Source organism: Muntiacus reevesi, chromosome 3, assembly GCF_963930625.1.
Source record: "Muntiacus reevesi chromosome 3, mMunRee1.1, whole genome shotgun sequence".
NCBI classification, from domain to species: Eukaryota; Metazoa; Chordata; class Mammalia; order Artiodactyla; family Cervidae; genus Muntiacus; species Muntiacus reevesi.
Window position 1 is genome coordinate 36,586,308 of NC_089251.1, and position 21,661 is coordinate 36,607,968.

General features: G+C 38.1%; 2 protein-coding genes across 10 annotated transcripts in view; both read left to right on the plus strand.

Annotated features, from left to right (window-relative positions):
• TIA1 (TIA1 cytotoxic granule associated RNA binding protein) overlaps nt 1-7,372 on the plus strand; it is a 31,118-nt gene extending 23,746 nt beyond the window's left edge. For 4 of the 7 annotated variants that reach the window (XM_065928973.1, XM_065928975.1, XM_065928977.1 and 1 more), the window contains 6 exons: nt 1,596-1,704; nt 2,086-2,181; nt 2,279-2,363; nt 2,694-2,817; nt 3,681-3,826; nt 4,760-7,372. In XM_065928973.1, coding sequence (XP_065785045.1) covers nt 1,596-1,704; nt 2,086-2,181; nt 2,279-2,363; nt 2,694-2,817; nt 3,681-3,826; nt 4,760-4,886 — 687 coding nt within the window. In that variant the 3' untranslated portion in view covers nt 4,887-7,372. Of the gene's footprint in view, nt 1-1,595; nt 1,838-2,085; nt 2,182-2,278; nt 2,364-2,693; nt 2,818-3,680; nt 3,827-4,759 lie in introns of those variants that run through there. The other 3 variants (XM_065928976.1, XM_065928974.1, XR_010662319.1) reach the window with 2 other exon arrangements.
• Nucleotides 7,373-8,442: 1,070 nt separating this feature from the next.
• Nucleotides 8,443-21,661, plus strand: part of C3H2orf42 (chromosome 3 C2orf42 homolog) — a 46,079-nt gene continuing 32,860 nt past the window's right edge. The window contains exons 1-2 of one of the 3 annotated variants that reach the window (XM_065928971.1): nt 16,254-16,276; nt 17,773-17,914. The gene's annotated coding sequence lies outside the window, so the exon portion shown is untranslated. Of the gene's footprint in view, nt 10,164-16,225; nt 16,277-17,772; nt 17,915-21,661 lie in introns of those variants that run through there. The other 2 variants (XM_065928972.1, XM_065928970.1) reach the window with 2 other exon arrangements.

A 21,661-nucleotide genomic window follows, 5' to 3' on the forward strand; every position in this document is an offset into this window, starting at 1 on the left:
ACACAGGCTAACCAAAGCTGAACCCCACGTCCTTTTCAGTTTATTCTTAAGTTGGCTTTATTCTTACTCTATACCAAGCCTACTCTTTTCAAGTTCACTTATTGATTTCTGCTTGCTTGGCTCTCTGACAGTACATTGTTGTGGATTTCTTCCTTCATCAGTAGCTATTCCTTCTTAGTCACCTTAGCTCGCAATTTCTCCTTTATCCAGTTTTCACATATTGCTGTTTTTCAGGGCTCTATCCTAGGACACTCTTTTCTCTCCAGTCTTTCTTCGTGGCTCTGAATCTTACATCTGCAGCTCCACTTACTTCACACTTAACCAACAAACTGTCTTCATTTAGATGTCTTAGACATATCTGAAACTTAATGTCTTCGTTTAGATGTCTTACACATATCTGAAACTTAATGTGTCTTAAATAATTGTTTCTTCCTCAAACTTGTTCCTCCAGGCTTTTCATTTCCGTAAATACCAGCACTGTCCTCCCTACTGCCGAAGCAGGAACCTAGGAGTTGGCTTTGATTCCTGCCCTTTTAGTTACTGTGCACACTGCCCCCCCACCACCCCCATTCTGTTGACTCTTCCTTTAGATTACATCACTGCTACTGTATTAGTCCTGGTCACCAACATTCTTTTTTAATCTGAATATTAACATTAGTTTTAGAAAGTGTCTTTTTACTGTCTTATCTCCCCAAACTGTTCTCCTTAAAACATAAGGATGGCCTTCTTAAGACATAATTTGGATCATGATAATTCTTACTTAATCAGTTTTTTCTTCTCATACTTTTCCTTTTGGCACACTAGACTCCAGTGAAACTAGTCGTGTTTCACATGCTTCTTTTAGATGTGTACCAAACTCTTGCCTGCCTTAACACACTTTGCAGTGGCTTTCCCTCTACCAGGAACACTCTGCTTTTTTTATTTTTCTAGCTCCTTTTCCTCTCGTTTCAGCTTAAAAGTCATTTCTAAGAGACCTTCCCTAATCGTGGCGCCCTAAGGTAGATTCCCATCCCTGTATCTCAGCATGGCATATTCTTGCTCTCAGCCTTTTGTTTCTGTCATGGCACTTAACCATAACTAATAATTACTTTATTTGTCCCCTCCAAAAAATGGAAGCTCCATGGCAGCAGAGACCGTGTCTGCCTCTTTGACTGTATTGCCAGCACTTAACGTTAACTGCTGTCTAGAACATGATGACTGCTCAGTATTTACGTGTAAGATGAATGAGTAACCAAACACTATTGTTGAAAGCTTGTTGGATTGTGTAAAGTGAGATTTTCATCCATAATAGTCTGGGTCGTTATGTGAACTTGACAATGGCTACCTCACAAGGGCTTTTGGGCTCGAATCTTTCAGGTGATTAAAATTCCCAAAAGCCCTTATGAGGTAAAAGAAAGACAGTTTAAAAGCACCGTTGTAAAATAAATGGAAGCACCACTGCATTTTAGGAAGGCTGTCATATATTGTGTGTGTCATAAAGTGTTCCATTAAGAAAACATTTGTGGAAAGCAACCATGAGTTTTCTCTTTTGCACAAAGTTGTTTAACATCAACTAATAGTGGCTTCTTTGTCATTTCTAATGTTGTGTGGAACAGGATGCTGAAAACGCCATTCAACAGATGGGTGGCCAGTGGCTTGGTGGAAGACAAATCAGAACTAACTGGGCAACCCGAAAGCCTCCAGCTCCAAAGAGTACATATGAGTGTAGGTGTATTGGAGAAGAAAAGGAAATGTGGAATTTTGGAGGAAAAAACACTAGATTTTAAATGTTAGAGCTGTTCCCGGAGACTTATTGCAGAAATAGATGAGAAGCAAATCAAGACTACTGTTCAAAAATGTACTTAGTTTTCATTTTTGTAATTATAAATATAAGTAATATCTCTAATGTCAAGTCTCCTATTAATTAGAGAATACTGAGTAATATTTAGATATTCTTCGGGGCGGTTTAATCCTTAATCAGATTGTAATATGTATTAAACAAGCATTTTGATCAAGATAAATATTACCATTACAGTAGTGTAGTTAATATTGCTTTCCTCTTTCTGAACATTTTATGAACTAAAAATATTAAACTTTTCTCCCCAGCAAACACCAAACAACTATCATATGATGAGGTCGTAAATCAGTCTAGTCCAAGCAACTGTACTGTGTACTGTGGAGGCGTCACTTCCGGGCTAACAGGTATGGGGACTTCACCTATGTGGCATCTTAAGATTAATTTTAAAGTACTTTATTTGTAGGATTTTAATGCGATTCGGTTTTGGTTTTTGTCTAACAGAACAACTAATGCGTCAGACTTTTTCACCATTTGGACAAATAATGGAAATTCGAGTCTTTCCAGATAAAGGATATTCTTTTGTTCGGTAGGTGTGGTTTTTAAAAAACACTTTTACCTCCAGATCATTTTTGAACTTTTAACTTAGTGGTTTTCTTTAAAATTTACTTTGGTTATAAAGGAATAGAAATTTCTCTAGCTTTTATTAAACTCGCCACAATAATTCCTTCCTTCCAATACAAAGGCAAATCATTTTATATTAAGAGAAATTTCTCGAAAAAATGAAAACATAGGCCATTTTATTCTCTTATATTAACTTCCTGTTATACCTCAGACCCAGTTTGATTTTTTAAAATATGTTTTATTTATAAGTACCTTAAATAGTTTATATTGTAATTCTTAATATTATTTTCAATAGGTTCAATTCCCATGAAAGTGCAGCACATGCAATTGTTTCTGTTAATGGAACTACCATTGAAGGCCATGTTGTGAAATGCTATTGGGGCAAAGAAACTCTCGATATGATAAATCCTGTGCAACAGGTGAGAGGGTTCTTGACTTTGCAAAGTAATGATTGGGCTAATAGGTATTTTTAAATGAAATTGTTAATAATCCTTGTTAATGTTTCTAGCTACAATGATGGCATATAGGGGCTCTTCCTACACGTATAATATTATAGTTCCAGAGTGATGGTTCATGGATGCAGTGGTGACATGATGAATGTGACTGCCTCAACTAACTCATGCTCACACAACAGTGGATTTTAAAATGTTCTAACAAACTTAACAGGGTATTAAATATTTTTCTAATTCTTAGTAGACTTACATGCTATTTGGAGAACTCACAAGCATGTTTGAATTCAGTTGAAACAAAAGCTATAAAGATATTTAGGACCTTGGCATTTTCTTCCAGATTTTGCCACCTTTGTTTTTCCAGGCAGCTCTAGTAGTTCAAACTTGATCCCACAAACATTTCTATGAGGAAAGAGTAAATGAAACATCAAGATAGGATTGAGAAAATCCTAAACTATATAACTTTATTAAGTAAACTGAATATAAGAATAGTCTTCATATCTTCCTTATCTAAAGGAAATAGTCATATGGATAATTTACAAAACACTTAAATGTTATCCTGAAAAAAAAAAATGTTATCCTGAGTTGAATATTTATTTCCAGGGCATTACCTGCTGGCTCAAAGAATATGGCATTTAGAGCATCATTGTAGAGTTGAAGCAGTATGACCTCACTGTTTTTTAGCAGTGACAACTTACTCTTGCTTATTCTTTAGTTTTCATTGTAATGATGACCCTATGTGTTATGGCTGTTTATTTGTGGTATATAAGGACTGTATATGCACCTATAACTTCAAATAATACTAAATTATCTGTTACAACTTTACTTAACAGCAGAATCAAATTGGATATCCACAAGCTTATGGCCAGTGGGGCCAGTGGTATGGGAATGCACAACAAATTGGCCAGTATGTGCCTAATGGTTGGCAAGTACCTGCATATGGAATGTATGGCCAGCCATGGAACCAGCAAGGATTTAAGTAAGCACACTTGTTCTTTTCCTTTATTATTAACCTTTGAAAATGTCAAGAACTTAGGAAGAGATTTTAAGTAATTAGCAGGTAATGTGGCTTTCTATCTAAAGCATAGCCTTTGAAGGACTTAGAGAGTTTTTCACTTTATGGTTTTAAGTGTATATCTTTAAAAAATTGCCTGCAAATGCGTTGCTTTGATTTATAACCAGCATTATAAGGACTTTGGTAATGCTTGAATGACTCAACAAATATTTAAGTAAGAAAATAGGAACTTAATAGTTGTTAAGGTTTTTATGTAACTAATGGTCACTAGCCTTTCTTGGATACAATTATTTTGATCCTAGTTGCTTTATTCATTAGACTTTTTTCCTGTGCAGAAGGGTTTATTCATACATTGTTATACAAAAGCTTCTTTATATATCCTGAATTGTGCAATTTTACTTAAATTTCTGAAAAACACTTTGCAGTTTTTATTTAAAATGAATCTTGTTATGTTGAAATATTTATAAGTTTACATATACTAATAAATATTTTAATTTCTTCTTTGAGTATTATAAATGCAAGTCCGTATTATACCAGATAATCAAGATTCTTTCAGACAGTGACTTGTTCAACGTATGTCAAACCCCAGGAGAACAGTTCTGAGATTAAAGATGAGTTTTTCTGAGTTCAAAGGGAGTAAATGTTTATAGATAAAGGATGTTTTCTTAGCTGTAGTTAAACTAACAGAATTAAACTGCATAAATTAAAGCTACATGGATGCTTATTTTTAAAAGAAAAAACCTTTTGCCTTTGCTTTCTCTGACATAACAATTATTCTTATATTTGGGCTTAAGAAAAAGGATATTTCCCACATATGTGTAATTTTTTCTTGGCATTACATTTTATTTTAATCAGTGGATTTCCCTTCCCCTCTGCTTCTTTCACATTCTCCACCAGTCAGACACAGTCTTCTCCACCATGGATGGGACCAAATTATGGAGTGCAGCCACCTCCAGGACAGAATGGCAGCATGATGCCTAATCAGCCTGCAGGGTATCGAGTGGCAGGGTATGAAACCCAGTGAAAAAGGACTCCAGAATCTAAAGTCAGGGGCTTAAGGCTACAGGGAGTAGTAAAGCCGTTGTTTACTTACAGATTTATCAAATCAGTCAGAGCAAATGTCAGATACAGTGTATTTATTTAAAAGATTCATTTTTCAATCATGAAATTACTTATCATCCACATTGTTTTAAAAAGAAACAAGATGCTGGATGTCTGCCAATTTTTGCCTTCATTACCTTTTTTGATAAAGATTCTCAGATCCTTGTTTCAAATACAAATGCAGGGATTGCTGCCACTTTTTTAAAATTGAGGCAGAAAATTGCACAATGTTGAACTTTTTTCCACTGAAGTAGTGTGCAGTTCTAGTTTGCATTCCTGATATGATTTAAAACATGTAATATAAAGATGTAAAAAAAAAAGAAAAACCAAAACTGTGCAGAGTCTAGAAGTTCTTTGTAATCTTCAGCTAATGCACAATTCTGTTTTAGGTTTTTTTGAAATAGACATTGTTTGAGCTGTCCCATCGCCACTATTTCCCTCTGCTGTTTTTAAATATAAATTATTAGTTTACATCATTTTTGTATCTACATTTTTTCACAAATTTGTCTTGCCTTATTAAAGTTCTGTAAAATACACTTAAATGGGAAAAAAAATGATGTTCATTTAGATTGAAAACTTTTCTCAGATGGATTGATAATTGTATTCATCTTGTGTTTTATATGAGAAGGTGCCTCAAGAATTCCCTGTTTAATCTGTTTAAAAGGGTTTTTATTTTCTGTGATAAACTTTGCTGTGTACCAGGAATTATAAAAACAAAAACTTGTTACTAAAGAAAATCTCTGAAATGTGATAAGTTCTTATGAACCCATGTTAATTTCATATGTCAACTTCTATATTTACATGTATTATTTCATTATGTAAAATGTTTTAGCAACTTAATATTTTGCACAGTTACCAAACTTTGTATGTCATTTCCTCCTTAAAGGCATCATGCAGAGTCGACAGGAGATTTATAAAGTTTTGTTTGCATGTGAATATCAAATACACACTTTGATAGTCTTTGAATACAAAGTCATCAGCTCTTGTTTTTCAAGAATTTTAAAACACAAAGTTGTATGTAAAAAAAACATTAATTTGCCATATTCTAGTTATATTTACTCAAAAAGAGTAAATCAACTTGATTTTAATATGTACAAATGATAGCTGTGAAACTGTAGAATATCCTTATGTCAGGCATGGGGGTTCCTTGTGAACTTCAAAATTAGCCTGAATGACCAGCCAGACAAAGCATTTTTTAAATGTTCAGAGGCCAAAAGATAAACAACAACAACAAAAAAAAACCCTTGAAATCCTACCTCCTTAAACAGCCTTCAAAGAGGAGAATCCTCAGTGCAATCATTACTTTGATTCTTTTGGTACCTGTTTTCCTGGAGTTCCTAGTTTTATTATTTTGGGTTGGCTCCAAGCATTAAGAAGTTTTAATTTTTGATATCATTGTTCTAGTTTTGAAATTTTAGTACATTTCAGAGTCTCTTAGAACAATAGTGGGAGATTTTGTTTGTTTTGTTTTGTTTTTTGTAAAAGTCACAAACTCTCCTGTTGGACTCACAAAGGGAAAGGATCCCCAGTATACCTATTTGGATGCTTGGTTATTCTTTTTAAGACCAGAGAGCTCCTGGTGTTTTGTTTAGGAACAGAAAAGGCCCGTCGAATCTTAAGAGATTCCTGGCCTGTATTCTCCAGGTAGCTGCAAAGGAGCCTGAACTGGTCTCTAAGCCAATACTCCAGTAAACCAGAGCCCAGGAAAGACAGCTCATAAATGTGTAATTCTCTGGGGCTCAATTCTATGCAGTTGTAAACACTTGGAAATTTCATTTCCTTGTTAACTTCTCCAGATCAGGGCATGCAACCAAAAGCAGCTTAAATGAAATACTCAAAAAATGAAATAATAGGATGCTGTTTTTAGATTCTTCTGGTTTATGTTCCTGTTTTAGGACCCTTGTCATTTTTCTCTTATTCAAAAAAATTTTATGTCCTATACATCTGTGGACTGCAGGGTAAATTATTTGGGCATAAATAAGCAAAAGTGTAGTTTTCCTTTCATTTTGACTGTCTCAAGTAATAATACTTTTTATTAGCCAATATTTTTTTATTGCACAATTCTAAAATGTACAGACTACTTTTTGAGAAGAAAGTAGTATTACTCAAAGGGTTACTACTGAACAAATTTGCAATTCAGGAACATTGCTAACTTTGCTATAAATCTTATTCTCAGTGTTAAATCACTTTAAAAATTTACAGTCTAAAAGTCATACTGGTATTAGCATCTGGTAAGGAAATTACAGTTTTTAAAATGAATTCATTCTCTGCAATATGCATTCAGATTTTACTTTAAAATACATCTGGTACTGTAAAGAACCTGAAGTGGTTCACACTTAAGGGGTTCATTAATTCAGTATTCTTTGCCCTGACTGTTTGGATATTAAAGTTCCTTTATGTTTTCTATAACCTTTGGGATCTGCTTGCAGTGATTATTGTGTGTGAGATTTTTTTTTTCTTTTTGGTCTAGCCATATTGTTATATTCACTCAGGTATTTGTTCAATTTCTTTTTAATCTTATTCTAGAAACCATGCTTTGCATTGGGATACTGCAAAGAATTGCTGTAGAGAACTTACTATATGAAATCAGGATCTCATTTTCCTTGTGTGATATTCTCTCCCTGTGGAAAATGAGATTCACATTCTTATTTTATTCCTGTTTTGTTTCTGTGCTTACTCAACTTCCTTTTGTATGTGTTTTAAGAGTTCTGTTACTTTGGAAAAGACGGTTGGTAAGGACTAGTTTGCATAGAGAATTAGAGTTGAGTTTACTAAGAGCTACAGGGTGCTCTTGAGGTTACAGTTGAATTGGAAAAATAAACTGTGTTTGTAGGAAATAAAGAGCAAACCCTTTCAATGAAAGAGTGATGATTTCTAAACACAAAATCTTTTTTGTGTACAGAGTTATTGCATTTTTTTCCAGTGACTACATTTTGACTGTTTAGAACTTGAAGAACATACCTCTAAAACAACAAATTTTAATTTAAGAACCTTGAGTAAAATGTATATGAATGAGTCTCTGTTGAGTAGTACTTTACACTATGGCCTCTGAAGTTGGAGGCCGAAGTTATTCTGATAGCAATTCACCTAAAAAAGGAAAAAGTAAATTTTTGACTCAGGGTTAATATGCTTAAGTGAGTTACTGCCCAGAAAGTAGGAGTTAAGCAGATTTACATACTAGATAAATGAGATCCCTAGCTTATCTGTTTTCAGCTCTAGAAGACCAATAACCATACTTAAACACGTAAGAAATGGCAACCCACTCCAGTATTCTTGCCTGGAGAATCCCATGGACGGAGGAGCCTGGTAGGCTACAGTCCACGGCGTCGCAAAGAGTCGGACACGACTGAGCGACTTCACTTTCTTTCACTTTCACTGTGGAAATACTAAGCTGCTCTTGAGTGAAAAGACAGATGCTAATATTTGAGGGTTCTCACCGACTCAATGGACATGAGTTTTTTTTTTTTTTTTTTTGGACATGAGTTTGAGCGAGCTCCGGGAGGTGGTGAAGGACAGGGAATCCTGGCATGCTGTAGTCCATGGGGTCGCAAAGAGTCGGACACAACTGAGCAACTGAACAACAAAACCAAAAAGTAACTGGTCACCAGTCCTCTTCGAGTGGAGTGTGCTGACCAGTAAGCCCTGCCCATGTACACAAACCTTCCAAACAGGTTTTTAGTGCTTCACTTTTCAATGAAGTCAGCCAAAGGTCACCAGAAATTGAGAAGAACTTTGACTGCAAAAGGTAGAACTAAATAAAAAGCAGCTCTCAAGAATCTGAAAACATATACTGTATTCAAGAAATTAGAACAGAATACTAATAAAATGTCACAACAAGAAATGAGAATAAATAAATTCTGTGAGTATTAAAAGACAAGGAGATGTTCTAGAACAGAAAGCAAAAGTAGAAAAAATAAAATATGGATCAATTCAGGAGGTTTATACTATAAAACAATAAGTGTTCCAAGAAGAAAACAGAAAACAGGGGAGTGGGTAGAATTTATTAAATAAAGGAAAATTTCCCTGATGATTTTTTGAGTTTTAAGATTGAAGAAAGGCTAATGTTGAGTTTGCACAATAAATAGGAAAGATCCATATGAAGCCATACCACTATAAAATTTTAGGATGCCAGGCCTCTAAGGGACCCATCCTAAAATTTACCAGATAGAAAAAGGATTGAGAAAAATACCCAATGAGAACACTGAACCTAGGAATCAGTGGGGCACTATCTTCAGAAGTGTAAATGAACTATGGTTCTGTGTCACCATAGAATAAAGACTAGATATGTAAGTTCGTAGAAGACTGATTCTCAGGGATAAACTGCATAAACTCCATCAGAACAAGAATAAGTCAGGAAAAAAATACAATGTAGTATATAGAAACAGGATCAAACAGGAGTGAGATAATAGGAAGTCCTAGGATTACAGTTGTGAAGAGACATGGCAGCCAATCCAGATTGATAGTCAGCAGGCCAGACTTAAGGCTCTCTAGAGGTTGGGCTGTGTATTGTGAGAAGTTTCACAGAACTGTGGAGAATGTGAGACTGAATACTGGAAAATCAGGCAAATGGGAAGAGACAAGCCAGGGAAAACATTGTGTAAGAAAAGAAACATTCCCTGAGCCAAGTACATGTACCAAGCTAATATTTCTTGTTTTCCTGAATTATATTCATAAATACTTGTACTATTCCACTGCTTTGGTTTTCTTTGGCAACTCCAATTGTATGTTGGATTTCCTCTGCCTGTCATTGATTTCTGTCATTTGTTCTTAATTATTTTTTATTTTTTCATTTGCTTTTCTTTTTTGGCACCGTGACATACAGTATCTTAGTTCCCTGACCAAAGATCGAACCTGCGTCCCCTGCTTTGGAAGCGTGGAGTCTTAACCATTGGACCGCCAGGGAAGTCCCTGCATTTCTCATCTCTAATCTCTGTTCCTTAATGTGCTTCCTGTGGTATCCCGACTCACTTGTGTTCCTTTTAATGTAACCTTCATTTCTGGAAAAAAAAAATTTTTTTCTGTTTCCTAAATTCTACCAATTTCTGTTTCACTTTAGGGACAGCTCTTCCCTGAATTCTTGTATTTCTTAGCTGCATTTGCTTCATTAGATTTTTAAAATTTACACTGGAAATGTCAGTGTACTATTTTCAACTGCTTTATGGGAACATTTTCTTGTGAGTTTTCTCCGGGGAAACTCTGGGTAAGTTTTGCTGTCTTTCTTATTTTTAATTACAGTGTCTTGGTACAAATGCTGTGCTTACTCCTTTCTGTTTATTCACATTTGAAATGGTTGGTTTTTTCTAGACCAAGTACCAGCAGGAGGATGAAGGGGAAAGACCCTGTCAGGGTTTCTTACCTCCCTTCTCTGTGGCTACAATGAATTGTCTCAAAAGTGTAGCCATGGTTCCTCTCTGGGATGAGGCCCTGTTCAGAAGTTCTGTGCCAGCTGAGCGCCCTTGATTCCTTCATGTGCTCCATTAAGTGACAAAACTCTTGACTTCAAGGAGATCCCCTAACTTGCTTTCTGAAAGACATCTCCTCTGGACCCTTTAGGCACTTAACACATCTTCCCTCCCTGCCTCTTCCAGTGCTCACATGATAGTTCAGTCCTTCCTACAGCTGGCTCCACTCACGGGTTGGCTCTCAGACTGAATATTTGCAAGTGATTTCTGAGGTCTGCCACTACTGGCCCCCTCCTCACTCCCTGTCCTTCCCCCACAGCACTCAGTTGGCCTCCCATCCAGTACCACACTTCTTCTCAATGTGGAATGTGTTGAATTTTCTCTGTATCCCTGGCTTCACTTAAGATACTGTTTGTGGGAGTCGGTGGTCATAGTTTTCCTTATTGCTCCCTGTGGTTTCCAGGAGAACGGTAAAGATCCAGGTACCAGACTGCTAACCTTTCTGCCAGAATCAGAAGCCCAAAGGAATCTTTTATAGATGTAGATCTGATCATGACTCTTCCCTTCTTGAAAGTCTTTGCTTCATATTATATTTAGGATGTAATCTAAAATCTTTGGAAAAGACCATGATGCTGGGAAAGATTGAGGGCAGGAGGAGAAGGGGGCAACAGAGGACAAGATGGTTCGATGGCATCATTGACTCAGTGGGCATGAGTTTGAACAAACTCCGGGAGATGTGACGAACAGGGAAGCCTGGCATGCAGCAGTCCATGGGGTCACAAAGACAGGACTGAGAAACTGAACAGCGACCAAAATCTTTAATACGGCCTGCAGTTGTCTTCTAAAGTGCTTACTCAACTTCACTGCAAGCCACTTTATATGTCAGAATCCCACCAGAAGACAGAGACCACCACTAAAATTTGAAAAGGGAAATTTTAGTGTAAATAGTGAAAAATGGTTAACCCCTAGAAGGAGTCCAAAAATTGCAAGTGCAAGAAAAAATAAAAGCTACTACTTCTAAGCAGAGTGGACAGTGCAGAAGCTAAGGATTTAGGAGAGCACTTGAAGTTTCTAACCTCTTCAAAGTAGGCTTGATTATCACAGGAACCTGCAGCCTGGTAAGAAACATGCCAGAAGGCGTGGGCCAGACCTATTCCTTAGAAGCTGCCTACCATTGGCCAGAGTTGATCTTTAGAAATGGTCCACCGGGTGAGGGAGCTAGGGTTGCGAGATTTAGCAAGTGAAAGCACAGTCCAAAATATTACATGAAACATACTAAAAGTTATGTGATGTTTAACGGTGCCCTGTATTTTATCTGTCATCCTTTGAGGATGTTACAGGCTGGTGCAGCCAAAGCTGCCATAGAAGCTGCTGCAAGTGAGGAAAAGTGTAGTCTGAGGGTGTAGCAGGGCCAGGTCCAGAGAACCACTGAGGGGAGCACCCCTGTGTCTTCTGTACACTGATCCATTGGATTGCACACCAAATACAAAGATTGAACCAGAACCCACAAGGAACATTCCTTCCTGTCATTGCCTTGCGTGCTCCTCTAGTTCCCTCTGTTGGCAGAGCCTAATAGTGAGCCGGCTGGCACAGGTGAAATGCTTCATAAAGCAAGGCATAGCAGGGTGGATTGGGGATCAGGACTCCCATTACAGAACCCTGACGTGTGAATGCCTTTTGTCTGTCTGCTGTTTGTCTTCAGCTCTCCACTTAAATGTCTCTTCCTATAAAACTTCTTCCTTTCTCTACCCACAATCTATATCAGGAGCCTCTCAAGTCATCTTATAGTTTTCCTTAGAGCATTTGCCATAATTTTAAATTATATATTTATGCAATTATATCTTTAAAACCTGTGTTCCCCATTAAAAGCTGGTGACTGTTTTCTTCAAGTATATATACCCTGTAGGTAGTAAATCATTTAATTAATTTAATTATCTCAATCTCATTTTAAACAAATGGCTTTCTGCTGTGTGCTGATAGTACTACCACCTAAAATACTGGGTGTGAGGTGATAAGAGCTAAAACTAAAGGACCAAACCAGGGCCAATTCTGTGAGATCTACCTTCCAAAATATGGGGTGTAGGCACATAAGACATTCAGGTAGAAATATCCAGTAGATAATGATGTAGAATTTGGAAGGGAGATCCAGGCTGGAATAGAGATGGGAGTAATCAGCATTTAGGTGGTAATCCAGCCCAAGGAGTGGCAGTCACCCAGAGAGACAGTAGAGTGAGAAGAGGACTGAGGACAGAACTCAGGTCTATTTGTATGGAAGCGGGCAGAGACGGCTACACTTGCAAAGGAGAATGAGGAAGAGAGCTGCCTGATGGGGGCGAAATACTGAAGGCCCATAATGTTGTAGAGATCAGGAAGGAAACAAAGAAATAGTAGTCAAGGGTCAGGTGTGGCAGAGGGAAAAGTGTTCACTGGCTTAGCAATAAAGAAGAAACTGGTGACTTTAAAAACTAACACTTTCAGCGAAATAGTATGAACAAAATGTGGATGCAGTGGGTTAGGGAGTGGGAGGTGGGGATGTTTTAACTAGTGCAGACTGCCTTCCTGATTTAGTGGGCTGTAAAGAGAAGGAAGCAGAGAGGAAGGAGCAGAGGGGTTTAAGAAAGCAATAATTTTTTTTAACAAGACAATAAATTATGAATAAATCACAAAGGTAAGTAAATGATCACCAAAAACAAAACCTCTACTGTTCACCCATTTGGAAATACACAACAAAAAGATACCTCTGTTTTATATAAAAAAACTGGAACAACAGTTCAAGAACACGTTTGTGTACATGTGTGTACTATTTCTCTAGGATACTTAGAATTGAGAGATGGATTAAAAAATGTAAAGTGTAAAAATTGTATGATACATATTGTCAGATTGCCCTCTTAAAAGTTGTATCATTTTATACTCCAACCAAAAATGTCTGAAAGCACCCATTTGCCCTGCTTTTACCAATGCTGATTGTTATTAAGCTTTCATTTTTGCCAATCTGAGACATGTAAAATGATCTTTTATTTCCCTGATTGCAAGTAAAGTTAGTGATTTTTTTTTCCCCATGGTAATTGGTTGTTTGTGTTTCTTTTCTGTGACTTTTCTGTTTATGTCCTTTGTCTTTTTGACCTCCAAGGACTTTTAGACATAGTGATTGCATATTGAATAATAAATTACTGAAGCCCATGCGCCTAGAGCCTGTGCTCCACTACAAGAGAAGCCACCACAGTGAGAAGCCTGTGCACTACAATCAGAAGCTCCCACCCGCCACAACTAGAGAAACGCCCTTGGAGCAACGAGACCCAGTACAGCCAAAAAATACTTTTTTTTTAAAGAAATATGATATAATAGTATCTTATGTTAAGTGACAAAAACAAGTTGCAGGAAAAAGATAATAACATTTATCTTTGAAAGTAATAGAGAAGTTTTGAAACCAATACTTTTGAACTAGACCAGCTTTCTTAAAGAACTAAGTATAATTAGAGTGAAAGCTAGGCTCATGCAAATGGAGAAACTCTAGAAACATTCTTACGGTCAAGAAGACAAGGTTATGTACTATTACCTTATTAATTAATTATTTCTAGGACTTACCTGGTTGTCCAGTGGTTAAGAATCCACCTTCTAAAAAAAAAAGAATCCACCTTCTAATGCAGGAGACACAGCTTTGATCCCTGGTCAGGGAACTAAGATCCCACATGCCTAGGGGCAACTAAACCCACACGCTGCAACTGCTGAGTCCGTCCACCCTAGGACCTGTGCTCCCCAGGAGAAGCCCACACACTGCAGCAAAGACCCAGGAGAGCCAAAGAAGAAAGAAAAATAAAAACCCCAAACCTATGACAATTAGAAAAATACTATAAAAACAATGAGAGAAATAAGTGGGCAAAAAAATAGCATACTGAAATAAAGAAGGCCCTTATTTGTATAAAGTCCTTATTTGAAGAAGGAATTGAAGAACCCAGCGTGCCTGCCCTGGAAGAAACCTCTTTTAGAATGAGGTTGTTTGGAACATATAATGTGTATCAGCTGAAAACCCACAAATCTCTTAGGATGCATTTGGGCAATTTCATTGGAAAAAAATTTAAACACACTCTCTTTACAACAGTCTCTCAATTGTGACACTGTTAACATTTTGGTCCAGATAATTCTTTGTAAGGGCTGTCACCTATGGCATCTACTAGATATGTAAGCAGTGCTCCCAACTGAGAACAACTGCTTTGTGTAATCACTTGACACTAATATCAACAACCAGACGTTGAAAGCCCACTGTATTATTAGGTGATCATTTAGATGATTCAGGATATACTTTAAAAAATTTTTTTTTTGGCTGCACAGGTTCTTCATTGTCTAGTGTGGACTTTCTCTAGTTGTGACGCATGGGTTTCTGTCTTGTGGCACATGGGCTCTAGGGCGTGTGGGTCATTAGTTGCAGTGCGGAGGCTTAGTCCCTCCATGACATGTGGGATCTTAGTTTCCTAATTGGAGATTTAACCCACCTCCCCTGTATATTGGAAGGCATATTCTTAGCCACTGGACGGCCAGGGAAGTTGCGATCCAGAATATTCTGATGATCATTTTAAAACTTGAAAGACAAAATTGGAAAAATTTCGTGGAAAAGAAAAAATGTGCCCTTCTCACCCTACCTCCAGATTAAGAAACAACATAGCAAATCTTAATCACGGAAGGGACCCCTTCTCTTATTAATAGTTAAGAAGACTAAGGTTCTGCCAGCTAAAGAATGTCACTCACCATCTGGCTCTATAAGGATTAAGTCACTAGCCACTGCAGTCACTGACCTTCAGCACACCTTGAAGGGAGTTCAGGGTGGAGATCAGAAACAAGGCACTCTGTGCTCTGGAAAAATTGGGAGAATAGGACTTCATATGGATATTTTCAGGAGATTTTATGGACATAGTTTCCTGCATCTTTCCATACTTAGAAAAACACTAAAATCATTAACTAAGATACCTGTGCTTTGTCACCAGAAGCACCCCTCTACCAACTCGTGCTTGATGGCACATAACCCTTCTCCAAAATCATAGATGTGCTAACCTCCCCCCCAACCTCTTCACATCACTTCCTCATAGCTGAGAGACTGTCTCATTGACTACAGTCCTAAGTAAGCCCCTGGATATAACAAACACAGCTCTCACCTTTTTATTTATTCGTATTATTTCATTTGACAGTTTTCAGGCGACCAGTCCACAGTGCAAAGATTAATAAGTAGCAGGATAAAGGCTAAAGGTGCAGGAAATCTCATACCGGGGTTTTTCGCTACATGCAAGCCTCACCCTTAACACATTGGTACTCAGCAGCTATTGTCAACAAAGAGTATGTAGATTTATTCTGTGCAATTCCATGGACCAAAACTAGGTCATGCCGGAACTCAACTCAATTCCATCCCCTTTTAAGGGAAAACGTTCAAGTAATACGTCAGAGTATAATTAAGGGAGAAAAGATAACTTGATACAAACACACAAGTGATAGAAACAGCGAATACTTTGGTGGACAACACTCCCTTGACAAAACACTAAATCGCAGCCGACATTGCTAAAAATATAGAAAATCTAAGACTTGCATCAATGACGGATGGAATTCTACTCAGAAACAGGACTCACTCAGGCCCGAAATAGCCATGACCAGCCCTAGAATTGTCTGTGCCTTCCAGTACCAGCAGAGTTGTCCAGAGCACTCTTGCCATAGCAAAAAAAAATCTTAAGTGGTACAACCGCCTGGTAGGAGCAGATTCCACCACTTGATTCCGCAGTGATTGTCTGCTGCCTCTAGGAGGAGGAAACTACAACTCCCATCAGACAACGCGAACTGAGGCGGGGCGGCTCTGACCAATAACGACTGTCGTTACAGCGAACAGTTTGGCCGCGTTTGTAAAAGGCCGCGGCAGGCGAAGAGAGAGGAGGTGAGGGCGGTCATCAGCGTGGGAGCCTGGGGCCGCAGGGTGGGGGGGCGCAGGGCAGGTAAGGGGACTGTGTTGCCCGAAGGCGTGGGCGACAGTGGGACAAGGGCGTACAGCCGGGAATCCCGGCGGATAGTGTTTCCCAAGAGCAGGGTGCTGGCCGAGTGATGCTTCTACTCGGGCCTACTTAGGACCGGAAGTGAGCGGTCACACGGGGAGGATGCCGGGAAGTAGGTTCCCGGGTGATGCGGCTAGGGGCGGGCTGCGTCCTGGAAGCCAGGTAGAAGGTGCGGGACTCGCCGGCCGGCTGACAGGGGATCTTGGCCTTTCTCCGGTGTTCCGAGGCAGCGCAGGGCAAACGGAAGCACCCTGGACCTGAAGTTGAGAGTTCTGGCTCTAGTCTTGCCCCTTCCTCTCTTTTCTGGTTTGACAAAGAGTCCAGCAGATTCCAGACTCACCTTAGATTATCTAGAGGCTGGCCGAGGAACAGGAATCAAATCCCTGCTTTCTCTGAGCCACTGGTAAAATAATACCTGTTTCAAAGTATCATGGTGAGCATTCCATGAGTAAATGCATGGGAAGGGCTTACTTGTACTCAATAAATGTTAGCAAGTGTATGTTTTATTCATGGTGCTCGTTCACTTACTGTGCTTCACAAGAATTAAACAGCGTTCAGCGAACTGAATATAGCTCTACAGCCAAATGGCACATGGCTGAAAGAAAGCCCGCCACCACAGGTAGTGTTCGTGGGGTAGCTCTTCCAGCCCGCCCCTGTACACCATCCGAGGAGGCTGTTCAGGAAACTTGCCCGGGAAAGGAGACCTTTCTTAAGGCAGAGCTCAAATACAGATTCTTTATGAATCTGCATTCCTTCTCAGGTGGGGCTCAGCCAAAATTCAAATTCGGACTTAGGAGGAAATGGGAACTCACTATGTTGATCTTTTCATTGAAACCGTTCAACTAGTGTCAGGACTTAGTGAAGCTCAGGAGTTAAGTGTGAGGCAAAGTGGCCGGTAAAGAATGAGTTTATTAGCATAGGAGGCTTGTGAGAGAGACAAGCAGGCCAGCAAGGGAGCACAACCCTGAGAACTGTTCAATAGGGCTGCATTTTTATAATCAAAGGAGAAGTGGGGAGGAGAGAAGACCACCTTCTTCCCCAATCTTGGACCTGCATCAGGGCTTACATCATTAGTTCCTCCTTTGACCCTCTCTGGCCTAACTGGGACTGTCCTGGTGCTAATTAAGTCATTTGTATATTAGCAAAAGGCTGGTAAATTATACTAAAATATAGCGGGATTTCTAAACTTTAATTATCCTACTCTATCCGTCTCTCTTACAAACTGTGTTACTTGTTCATGTATGCTTTCTGTAAGAGGTAATACTCGTGCTCAGTTGCTAAGTCGTGTCTGACTCTGCGTCCCTTTGGACTGTAGCCTGCCAGGCTGTTTATGGGGTTTTCCAGGCAGGAATACTGAGTGAGTTGCCATTTCCTCCTCCAGGTGACCTTCCTGACCCAGGGATCAAACCCTCATGTCCTGCATCTTATATTGGCAGACGGATTCTTTACCACTGAGCCATCTGGGAATCCTAAGTGATACTAGTACAAGTTTAAAATTCAGATCTTACAAAACAGTGAAATGTGTATGTATATCCCTCCCTCTTTCCATTTCCCAAGTCCCCAGTCACTTCTTCTGAGGCAATATGTTATATAGGTGTGTGTCTTCCCTGTTTCCATTTTTCTCTTTTAAACCAAGAGTATCACATTAAACATGAAGTTTTATACCTTTTTTTTCACTCCACAGTGTATCTTGATATTTGTTCCTTATCAATACATATAGATCTGATACTTTTTAATGGTTCTATAGTAGCATATTTTATAGTTATACCATGACTTATTTAGTTAGCTCTTAGATTGTTTCTGTTCTCATGCAGTTATGGACAACCTTGCATGGAGTACCCCTGTGCATGTTTCATGTTCATGAGAGACTTGAACTCATAGAATCTTAAAAGTGGAATTGTTAAAGTGTGTTTTAAGTTTTATTTTATTTACATCCCTTTGAAGACAATATTGCAGTTTACACTCCTACCAACAAGGCAGAGTGTGTTTCTCCACATCCTCCTGTGATAACATCTTTTTGTCACTTTGCTGAAGTCCTGTTTTAATTTGCTTCTTGCTTATTTCAGGGTTGAGTTTTGGACATTTAAAACTTTTTTTTTTTTAATCCCCTGGTGGTTAGGACTCTGTTCTGCCACTTCTGAGGACCTGGATTCAATCCTTGGTTGGGGGAACTAAGATCTCACAAGCCACACCACCAGAAAAAAATTTTTTTCTTTTTTTTTAATAAGCTATCTTTCCGAGTCCTTTACTCATTTTTCTAGTGGGATTGCTTCTTTTTTATTGATTTGTAAAATCTCTTATTTTAGGAAATTAGCCCTTTGTTATTTGCATTTCAAATATTTCTCTTTTCCCATTAAATATAATTTTTACTTTTTCTTGGAATATAGTTGATTTACAGTCCTGTGTCTCAGGTGCACAGCAAAGTGATTCTGTACACACACACACACACACACACACACACATCCACTCTTTTTCAGATTCTTGTCCCATCCAGGTAATTACAGAGTACTGAGTCGAGTTCCCTGTGCTACACAGTAGGTCCTTGTTGATTTTCAATTTTATCCTTTTGTTTTTAGTGGCATATTTATTGAAATTAAATCATATAACGTAAAATTCACCCTTTTAAAATGTTAAATTTGGTGATTTTAGTATATTCACAGAGTAATGCAACCTTCCATCACCCCATTATTATTATTATTATTATTATTATTATTATTAGCAGTCATTTGTAATCCCCACCATTCCCCTCAGACCTTAGCAACCACTCATCTGTCTCTATGCATTTGTTGATTCTGGATGCTTCGTTTAAATGGAATCATACAGTGTACGGCTTCTTATGTCTGGTTTCTTTCATGTAGCATAGTATATCAAGGTTCATTCATCCATGCCATAGCATGTATCAGAACTTCATTACCTTTTATGGCCAATAGTATTCCATTGTATGGATATATCACATTTTGTTTACCCATTCATCAGTTGATGGACATTTGGATTGATTGTACTTTCTGGCTTTTATAGATACTACTACAATGAGCATTATGTACAAAACCACCAATTTTCTAAAGTGGTTGCACCATTTTATAACACTATCAACAATGTCTGAAGGTTCCAATTTTTCTTTATCATTATTATTGTCTGTATTTTTTCAGTCATCTTGGTGAAATGGCATCTCGTTTTGATTTGCATTTCCTTGATGGCATGATTTTTGAACATCTTTTCTTGTGTTTATTGGCTCTTTGTATATATCTTCTTAGGAAAAATGTCCATTCATATCATTGGTTCATTTTAAACTTGGGTTATTTGTCTTTTTACTGTTAACTTACAAATGTTTTTATATATTCAAGATACAAGTCCTTTATCTTATATATGACTTGCAAACATTATCTCCCATTCTGTGTGTTATCTTTTTACTTGAGGCATCCTTTGAAGCACAGTTGTTTTTAATTTTGATTAAGATCGATTTTTCTATTCTTTTCTTTTGTCACTCAGGCTTTTGGTGTCATATCTAAGATACCATTGCCTGTTCCAAGGTCACGAAGATATATGCCTGTATTTCTTCCTAAGTGTTTTATAGTTTTAGCTCTTACATTTATGTCTACGATCCACTTTGGATTAACTTTTATATACAGTGTGAAACAGGGATCCAACTTCATTCCTTTGCAGGTGGCTATATGTATTGTTCCAGCACCATTTGTTGGTGGGACTGTTCTTTATCCACTAATGGGTTTTGGCATTCTTGCTGAACATCAACTGACCATAAATGAAAGGGTTTACTTTTTAATTCTCAATACTATTTCATTGGTTTCTATATCTATCTGTAGGTCTATTGTCACATTGTCATTTCCCCCCCCAATTTTATTGAGATGTAGTTGACATATAACATTGTGTAAATTTAAAGTGTAACACACTTACATTGCAAAATGATAACCCCTATAGCTTTACCTAATGCTTCCATCACTTCACATAATTACCATTTCTTTTTTCAAAATCATTTATTCTTTTTGGAATAAAGATTTCAAAGCACTGTGTCTTCATTGCTGCTCCCAGGCTTTCTCTAGTTGCAGTGAGCAGGGGCTACTCTCTAGCTGCGCTGTATGGGCTACTCATTCTGGTGGCTTGTCTTCTTGCAAAGCAAGGGCTTTAGGGTGCACAGCCTGTGGCTCACAGGCTCTAGAATATGGGCTCAGTAGTTGTGGCACACCGACTTAGTTGCCCCCCCAGTGTGTGAAATCTTCTGGACTAGGGATTGAACCCATGTCCCCTGCATTCAAGGTGGATTCTTAACCGCTGTAACTATGCTGTACGTTAGATTCCCAGAACTTATTCGTCTTACAACTGAAAGTTTGTACCCTTTCACTAATATCACCCGGTTTCTCCAATGCCCTAGGCCCCTGGCAATTACCATTCCATTCTACTTCTATGAGTTTAGTTTTTTTAGGTTCCACATGTCAATGATGTAATACAGTATTTGTTCCTTCTCTATCCACAGTCTTAATTTGCTGTGTAGTAAATTATGAAATCAGGAAGTGAGAGTCCTTCTACTTTGTTCTTTCTCAAGATTTTTCTGTCTCTTCCAGGTCCTTTGCATTTCCGTATGAATTTTAGGCTCATCTTGTCTATTTCTGCAAAAAAAGGTATCTAGGATTTTGATAGGAATACATTATATTGGATCTGTAGATCAGTTTGAAGAGTAGTGCCATCTTAATAAGATCAACTCTTCTGGTTCATGAACATGAAAAGATCCCTTTCCATTTTCTAGGTCTTTAATTTCTTTCAGTTATGTTTTGTAGTTTTCACTGTACAAGTCTTCCACTGCTTTGGTTGCTTAGTTTGTTTTCATCTTTGAACTTAGTCTAAGCTACTTTTTTCCATAAAGAAAAATGCCATTTTCATGTAATCAAATGAATCATAATTTTAAACTGGGTCAATTATTTGAATAGTTAATTCCCCAAAGAGATAGACATATGACTAGATAAGCATGTGAAATGTTGCCAACATCATTATTCACTAGGGAAATGCAGTAAAAACCACAATGAGGTACCACTTCACACCCATTATAATCTAATGGCCATAACCAAGGAAACAATAACACATGTTGGCCAGGAAATGGAGAAAGTTTGTGAGAGTGTATAATGGTGCTGGTGCGATGTAAAATGGCACAGCCACTTTGGAAAACATTTTGGCAGTTTCTTAAAACGTTACATTTAAACTTGACCTGAAGTGTTAGTCACTCAGTCGTGTCCGACTCTTTGTGACCCCACGAACTGTAG